This window comes from Sitodiplosis mosellana, unplaced genomic scaffold (genome assembly GCF_009176505.1).
Source record: "Sitodiplosis mosellana isolate CC-2019 unplaced genomic scaffold, AAFC_SMos_1.0 Smas_scaffold_6165, whole genome shotgun sequence".
Classification (NCBI taxonomy): domain Eukaryota; kingdom Metazoa; phylum Arthropoda; class Insecta; order Diptera; family Cecidomyiidae; genus Sitodiplosis; species Sitodiplosis mosellana.
The window spans coordinates 31,472-40,497 of NW_022601406.1; the positions used below are offsets into that span (position 1 = coordinate 31,472).

A 9,026-nucleotide genomic window follows, 5' to 3' on the forward strand; every position below is an offset into this window, starting at 1 on the left:
CTTCTTCTTTTTCTTCTTCTTAACTTATGCCACTTTTTTCTGTTGTGAGTATGAAGCTTACGTTGTCGCAGTGAGATGTCGCTTCAGCACCATATGGAAAAAGAAATCAAGACTCGGTCTCTTTCAATTTGAATGTTGTGATTTTGTTTTGTTTTCTACTGCTACTTTGTACGTGATAATTTCGAATACATTCATAATCGAGTCACAAGTCACCGACGCGCTTTTTTTTAAATGGGATTCGCGGTGATGCTTTAAAGAAGAATTAAGGCGCTAGTAGATGAAGTAGTAATGCTAAAAGAAAAAGGTATGAAATTAATGAAAGAATAAAATGTTGAAAAGACTCTGACACAAAAATCGAAAGATAGAAAGAATGTAAAGGCTCAAATTAAAAAAAAAACAAATAAATATTTTAATCTTTGTGCTGTAGACAGATCGTCGTTCATATTATAATTGTTTACGACCCGTTTACTCATCATTCCTCCAGCAGTGTCGCATCTCACAGCGCGCACACTACACTCGCTAATTACAATTGTCAATAGTCGATGCAAATCAGACTAAAGTGTGATGCTATAGCATGTTATCCACATCGCCTTTATACAACATACTCCCTACAGTGCTTAAAAGAACAAAATGCATCCATTCAATTTCATACCTCGTTATCGTTCAATTTTGCACAAGTATTCAAAATATAAGCGTATTCCCATGGATCTCGGACGTTCATGGTGCGTTTTATACATCCCCTTGACAAGCGTAATAAAATATCTACATCCTCTTTCCTCAATTTTTCCATTACAACCATCATATTTTCCATATTAAGTCGAGTTGAATTTGGCAAAATCGTTCTGGACTCAACCAAACAACAATGCATATAACACTTGAGTTCACGGCTGTTTGGCAAATTTTGTAAATCGGTCGTTTTCTCAAACAGTTCCATTTCTGCTTTAGTAGATCCAGGGCATTGATCCAAGCAATATTTCACTATTGCTGGTATATCCATATGCTCGATTAGTGCTTTGGGTGGCCACTGGAAAAAAGAAATTTTATGTCCGAAATCAATATTTGTCTCTAAGCAACAAAGAAAATCAAATTAAACAACACTGTAAAATAGCATCTCTTTCGCTCTAACAATCAGCAGTACGGTCAAGTTCGAGTCAGTGTGAAAGAGACACGATTTGAGCTGTTGACAGTAATCTCTTAAATTTGAAGAGAAAAACAATAGAAAAAATCCATAAATCAAAGAATAAATTTCACTACATTTTCCGATCTGAATGCGGCCACCAAAACTAGAAATCCCAATATCAAATGGGAACCGAGCTGAAGGCACATTTTTCACCGTTTTCCAAAACAACTGATGGTGAAATGTTGCGGAATTCCGATGTCATCCACCATTTATATTGGCAATTAAAAATGTGGACGTCCAGATTGAATGCAGCAATTAAACCGAAAATTCTAACCGATTTTTAAGTATAGGAAGTGATTTCATTTTAAATGTCATGCTCATAATTTTGTCAAAAAATATAAAATATTTAATCGTCATGATTCACCTTAACCTTCGACAGGAGCTCGATAGTATGAGGACTTGCAATTGAATTTTCGATGAATTCAAAGTACATTGATGCATGTATGAAGATAAAAATGAAAAAAGTGGATGCCGAGTGCGATCACTTTCAAAAAGCAATAAGAAAACCAATATGTAAATTCTGCCTGCATCGCACAATTCTTGTAACAAATAATAAACTTAACTGTAAATATAGCATTTAAAGGCATACAAGCAAATAATTTGCATGCAAAATAGTCGATTCCGATTAAATTTTAGCCAGTCGCTTAATTTTGGGCGTTTTTGACTGCAGTCAACTTGTGATTGAGGTTAACTATGATCATTGTTTTTGTACTGGATAATTACTTTTAGTCAGTCGACTATGTCCCAAAATAATCAATTGTCAAAATATTTCCACACGGGCAATTTAAAAATAGTCATCATTTTCATTGAATCGGTTATTATAATGACATATTGATAATTATCAGTCAAGTATGGCACTTGGAATTATTCAAAAATAGTGGTGATTAGTAAACTTGTTTACAAAACATTTATTCCATCAATTTGGGTGGATCATTCATTAAATTAAGTGGAAGCATAGAATAAATCGAGAGAAATTATCAACAAGCGAATCGAATGTGAGTTCAGAGTCACTTTTGGATATTGAAATAAAAACAGTTGAAACTCGTAGGCAATGTCATTTGTGGGTGTCAGAAAGATTTAAATTCAAACACTCATTCAAATAATCATTCGAACCATTATTGTTCCCTATTCAATTTCATCTAATCCTCATTCGTACAGTTGCCATAAATCTTTACCTAACAGTTAGTATAAATATTTATGAATAAAAGTTATAGAAAAACAAACCCCACTTCTCCTCTATCGAAAAAGACTCGATATAAATGGTTGAATCGTCAAAGTGTTAACGAAAACTGCACATCTACATCGTTCAGAATGAGTTTTCGAAAACAAAACAAAAAATCGCAGGCCTATTATTATTACACGTGAATAAACCGAATGAACCACGTTAACGATGGACGCAACTGTTAATAAGCTTTAATCACACACAGGGAAACGTTGAATTTATAATGTGGCCGACCCGCAATTTATTTACGATTACAATGCGTGTTTTTTTTTTCATTCCAGTAATAGAGTTGGGATGACCTTTAAGCACGAAAAATGGTGAATAATTACAATACTTGCAATGCGAGTGAAAAATGAAAGTTCAAATCCATGCCGAATACAAATGTCGAAATTGGTTGGGCGCTGTACAAATTGAAAGCGAAATAAATTGATTTTGCAAAGTATTAAATTGGAAATTTTTCAGTCATTATTGCAAATTGACGATAGTTTCAACGGCAGGTGATTTGTGATAAGGATCGATGCGATTACATAGTTTGAGTCACAGAACACAATTTTTGACCGCAGAAAGTGGTCGCGACGCCAATTAAAAAACAACAAAAAATTTTTGAACCCTCTTGAATCACTAATGGGTAGAATAAAATCGAAATATTGTTACTGAAGAACTAAAGCATTCAGTTTATAAATAAATTCGCACCAACTAAATATGGTTGGCAGAAGTAAAACAAAAAAGGTTGGGAAAAACAAAAAAAAACAAAAGTGGGGTGTTGAAAATAATGCGGGCAAATTAAGAGGCCACTTGAGCAATTAGCCCATGCCAGCATGTGTGAGCGATAAGACGAACGTGACAATCGTGTACCGCTCTTTCACCGAGTGTATTGCATATCACATATTCACGAGTCTATTGACATTCGATGTGTCCTTTTGACACCCAATTGTAACGTTCAAAATAATCAAGTGCAACAACAATGAATGCATCGCCGACTGAAGTCTGTAGCAAAAGTAGAAAAAAAAATTTATTTCAAAAAGAAAGCGATTGGTTATCTATTTAACGTATTGCTAATAAATCAAAATGGTCACGTTTTACAATTTTTACAAAGTCGAAATCCGACGAGTAGAACCATCGTCGATGAAAGTTCTTCATCTAAATTCGAATGCTCATTGTTCACTTTTTCTTTGAATCATTTCCGATGATTCTTTTCAAACAGTTTCTAATTTTAGCAACCATTTCAATAAGTTCTCATTGATAATGCGATTTATTTGCGCTATTTCTCCGAAAGTGGACACAGAGAAAAAAATCAATGAAAATAACCATAAAATGGTCTATTTACGTCAGTAAACGAACTTTACAATCATCGAAATTAAGGTATTGACTTAGAATTAAGGTATTGAATTGGAAGTTTTGTTTTAATCAAAATTCAATTGCTTGTCAATAATTTTGTTACAGAATTTTTACAAACAATTTTTTGTCATTCATTTAAATGGCCCTTTGATATTCGAAGAAGTTTTTAGAAACTTTGACATTCAGCCAACGTTATTGGCAATAACTTGAATGGATGCGTCAATAGATAATATTCTTTTTTTAGAGCCATTTGGATTTTTACAACAGTTTTTATCACTATTGTGAAGTTATCATCTCGATGAATGGCGAGAGAGAGAGAGAGAAAACGCGAATGAAGTGGCACGTGTGTTTCATGTTTTATAATTAGATCATTATCCAATTGCTTTGCATTTACTGCGAAAAGTTTACTCAACGTAATTTCTTCTAGTGGAAGACTTCTACAATGATTGTATCTGAACGCTTTGCGTTAAACGAACTTCACAAAATTTGAATCATTTTCAAAGTGTTCAACATAACACAATACCTTGAACAAACCTTACTTAGGCCGGAATATTCAAGATACCTCAGAACGCGCTCAAAGCCCACATTTTTCCATTTTCCAGTTGAATTTCTAAGAAGAAGAAAAAAATCGCTTTTTTTTGCCACCATCCCAAAAAAATACATTTTCCATTCATTTTCTAACCGACGATGAAAATAGCCAAAAACGAAGCGAACAGCTGTTTAGACATCCGGCAATACGGAATGCATTGCACTTGGTATGCTCATCAGATGGAGTGTGGTATGTGTTTGGGCGCGTTGAAATTGTGCTGTTATCAATTTTTCGCAAGAACAAATGATTCGCAGTGCGCATGTGATGACAAATAAGACAGATTGATGTGTTTCGGCGTCAAGCGAATCGAATACATTGGAATGGCACTCTCATTTCAGGTCATTTCTTCCGCATTGCACTACATGAAACGAATACGAGCTGCTGTGAAAGTTTTTTTTTTTGATACATTTGTTTACATACACAAATTTTGTTCTTAGTTGTAAGGCCACGTGAGAAATAAACAAGCCGAGTGAAAGCAAATACGATTTGAAAAGAAAAAACGTCAATTTCCGGTCGAGGGTTACACCGGAGCACAAGACAGTCGGTGATGCACAATGTATTCGTACTTTAGTAATCGCACAATGGTCGCTACACTTTTGATTTGCATCTTTTTACTCTACATTTCCTTCACATTTAACTCCTGTTTGATTCCGACCATTCGACGCTCACTGCAGCGGGTAAGTGAATGCAATCCGTGGTATGAGTGTTTTACTTTGAAACTAAATTTTTCAATTACCTAAACAAGTTTCTTCTCAAAATCCAAAAATTCTAACTTTCTATTAGCAAGTTTTATTCGGCAAGAAGCCAAGTGACGAGCCCATTATTTCAGCTTTAAATTGATTTTTTCATACCAATGAATGTTGTGATTCTTTTTTCGTCAAATATAGAACTCTCATACAGTAACCGAAGAGTCAAAGCGGACAACGTCAAGCAATTTCACTGAAGTGCTTGAGATTCAGTTGGTCGATACGATTGTGCAGAATGTTCCGTTGACAGGTGTGAGTGAAGTAGATTTCACGCCAAAATACCGTTTGCTTAGCGAACAAGGTGAACAGTTGAATCGACATTTGCCCCAGGTGTTGATAATTGGCGTGAAGAAAAGTGGCACGCGAGCATTGCTCGAGTTCATACGACTACATCCCGATGTTCGTGCTGCCGGCTGTGAGGTCCACTTTTTTGATCGACACTATAATCGTGGACTACACTGGTATCGTAACCACATGCCACCGACCATTGACGGCCAAATTACAATGGAAAAAACACCATCATATTTCATCACCAAAGATGTTCCGTTTCGCGTTCATCACATGAATCCAAGCACAAAGTATGAAAAAAAGCTTCTCCCTTGCTACACTGAACCCATTAGCAATGTCAAATCAGTTGGACTCGATGATTAGGTGTTTCTGTTTCACGTTTCATTTCAGGCTGTTGGTGGTCGTGCGAGATCCAGTCACAAGAGCCATCAGCGACTACACTCAAGCTGCAAGCAAACGAAAAGAAATGAAAAGCTTCGAAGACTTGGCATTTTTAAATCAAACCACCGGCAAGGAATTTCATAAAGAAAAAATCCAATTCACTATCATCACATTTGTTTTCTTTGTACATCTTTTTAATGTTAGAACCTTCTTTTTTTTTGAACAGGTACCGTCGATACCACATGGGGTCCGATCAAAATTGGTCTGTATGCCAGATACTTGGAACGATGGCTACAATACTTCAGCTTATCACAATTTTTATTTGTCAGCGGTGAACGTTTAATCGTTGACCCAGCGTAAGTTTTCATTTTTTGTACTATCAATCTATTTAAATTTTGATGATAAAAACTTTTTTGTACAATTTTCATATAATTTTCTGATTATTTTTTACTTTCTTCGTAATCAAATTTAATCTCGGTTTAATTTGTTTCTTGAATTCTCCAATTTTTTTCCCTCTTTTCTTTTTCTTGATTTTTTTTCTTCTAATTGTTAATATTTTCGTTCATTGTTCCGTCATTCTTTCAATTCCAACTGTTTTTATTGTTGAATTTGGCAAATTTGTATAAAAATTGATACTCAATCCTATTCCCTAAAACACGTTAATTCTTTTGATCAAAGTGGCTCCAATTTCTTGAATCCATTCGAAAATCTAATCCTTGGAACAATTTTACAGGTTTGAAATCGGTCGTGTACAAGATTTTCTCGGTTTAAAGCGTATTATAACCGAGAAATACTTTTATTTCAATTCATCAAAGGGTTTTCCATGTTTGATCAAATCGGAGGCACGGTCGTCGCCGCATTGCCTTGGCAAAAGTAAAGGTCGTAATCATCCATCCATTAGCCCAATTGCTTATGTGCAACTGAAAGCATTTTATCGCCCGTACAACATGAAGTTCTATCAAATGACTGGCATTGACTTTGGATGGACATAAATTGCACAATTCTTATTTTTTTATTTTTTTCTTTAAATATTAAGCGTGTGTGAACATTTATAATCAAAATACCTAGGTGATATAGTTGTTTAAAGCGTTTTTCGTTCGATTGGAGAATTTTATTTAGCGAATAGATCTAGAGAAAGAGGGAGAAAGAAAATTTGTCATGAAATTAGAGTGCCTCAATGGATGCACAACGCAAATTTTATAGCGGATTGAATTCAGTCCGCAAATAACGATAAGCAGACGAAGAAGAAGAAAAAAATCATGCGAAACGTAAATTAAAAAAAAAATTAGCCGTCCCATAGAAGAAGAAAGGTCGTTTCAAAGGTTCAAATTCATTGTTTGAACGGTTTTTAAACTAAAAAAATTGGTGCATTTTTTTATAACATACAATTTTATTATTTCGATGAATTTTCATCGGGATTTCTTTTTTACATGCATATATCTTCCGTTTTAAATGGAATCAAAATTACGATTAAAATCAATAAAGCAAATTATTCGAAATCAGAAATAAAAGGAAAGCATTCGTTTCATTGGAATTGAACTTGATTTCGCAAAGTTTACTTTGATAAAAGCACTGTAAGTATTGCCGATGGAGCGCCATCTACTGGAAGTTATTGAGCTCTCGCATTTGAACTATTTGAAAGTTGAACGATTCATTTGAAATTCGGTGCAACATTTTTGTAGTCGAAATGACAAAGCATTTTATCGGATTCTACAATAACTTGTACTGAAATGAAAAAAAAAGAAAAATCCTGAAAAACGACTTATTGTGTACAACGAAAGAGATTATCATTCTGGAATAATCTCAATGGTTTAATAGCTTTGAAGTGATCTGAAATGAGAAAATCAATTTTAATCCATGTGTCTGACCATTTAATTCCAATAGATTTGGAATATGTCAAAATTTAGAATTTATTTTTGGATTTTTGAGTATCGACGAAAATCCATTCGACTTTTCCAAGAAAAATTCGAACATTGCATATTACAACAATAATAATTTGCTGTTCGCAAAAACAGATTTATTTTTTTCGCGCTCATTTGAAATGTCAATTGGTATTGAGTCTAAATTTATATGTGCATCTTCAAAAATAGGCAAAAAGTCGTGCGTTTTATTATTGCTCATGTTGTGCAAAATGTCTGATATCAACATATCTCTCTATTGCATTGCTCTCGCTATATAGAGAATTTAAAAAAAGAAGAAGATACATATCACTCTGCATCTGTTCTGAGGCAACAGATTTTCTCTTCCCTCAAATTCGATCTCTTTTTAGACATAGAAATATGCTCTTGTTTTCTTCTTTATGTCACTGCCTCCGTATGTCAACGATTTCTTAAAACCACTTCTGTGCATAAAACTAAGTAGCATACAAAGAGTCATAAAATTTCACACCTCGATGATAAATGCTCAGCATGAATGTGATTGCTTTAATTATATTCACATTTTTAGCCATTGCAAGTGTGCCTCTCGTGCATTCGCGATGTGGCTAAACGACGTATGGTCAAAAAAGAATTAGATAAAAATAGAAAATAGGATTGAGTTTCCTAACTCGAGCTATTGAAATACAAAAAAAATCGAGGAGATAAAATCAAAATGGCTTAAGTCAAGTTCAAATAGCTTGAGCAGATTACACAATGCACTTCGAGAGGGAATAGACTCATCGACAAAGAAGCATTGCAAATGCGAGTGAGAAAGAGATTTAACGAAAATAAATGCAGTTTGATCCATGGCTCCAATCCAAACATTCGGATGCGATGCGGCTGCAACAAGTAAAAACGAGAGAGAAAGAGAAAAAGGGAGAGATAGAGAGGGAAGGAGGAAGAGAAAGAGAGAGAGAGATCGAAAGATACTAAAGTACACAATCTATTTGAAAATGTGTCCGAACATTGAATGTACGTAATACGCCCATGCGTTACAGCAAAATTCATTAGGTGCACAATATTTGCGATTTTTTTTTTCATGCGATACATATATTCCATCATTGGGACTGCACTGCATACAAGTACGTGTACACACATTGGTATGGTTTTGGATCTATCTCTCATTCTATGTGTTTGGTTTGGTTGTCGGATGCGCGCGCCCGCGTTCGTCTCATTCGTTCGTTCGAAATTGTTGTTGCATTTCAAAGTTGTCGATGTTTGCCCTTCTGTCGGTGAGTAAGTAGTTCATTGATCCTTTTTCCGAATGAAATGCGCTCGTTTTTCAGAATTTTATATTTCTCCTATGCTCATTCTCTGTGCTCTCTCTCTCTCTCTCTCTCTCTCTCTCTCTCTCTCTCTCTCTCTC

At 34.8% G+C, this 9,026-nt stretch overlaps 2 protein-coding genes across 3 annotated transcripts; one reads left to right on the forward strand and one right to left on the reverse strand.

Moving 5' to 3' along the window:
* Positions 1–210: 210 nt before the first annotated feature.
* Positions 211–1,349, reverse strand: LOC129574601 (uncharacterized). Its single transcript, XM_055456806.1, has 3 exons — positions 1,255–1,349; positions 653–1,024; positions 211–291 (listed from the first exon to the last, which is right to left on the reverse strand). Exons 1-3 carry the CDS (start codon positions 1,324–1,326, stop codon positions 271–273), a joined length of 465 nt encoding a protein of 154 aa, XP_055312781.1. The 5' UTR covers positions 1,327–1,349; the 3' UTR covers positions 211–270.
* A 3,311-nt stretch (positions 1,350–4,660) lies between these two features.
* Positions 4,661–7,203, forward strand: LOC129574602 (heparan sulfate glucosamine 3-O-sulfotransferase 3A1). 2 transcript variants are annotated; one of them, XM_055456807.1, is made up of 5 exons: positions 4,661–5,006; positions 5,217–5,653; positions 5,727–5,872; positions 5,971–6,100; positions 6,478–7,203. In XM_055456807.1, exons 1-5 carry the CDS (start codon positions 4,884–4,886, stop codon positions 6,734–6,736), a joined length of 1,095 nt encoding a protein of 364 aa, XP_055312782.1. In that variant the 5' UTR covers positions 4,661–4,883; the 3' UTR covers positions 6,737–7,203. The 2 variants fall into 2 exon arrangements, with proteins under 2 accessions (XP_055312782.1, XP_055312783.1); XM_055456808.1 differs by having other exon boundaries at positions 5,754–5,872.
* Positions 7,204–9,026: the final 1,823 nt, after the last annotated feature.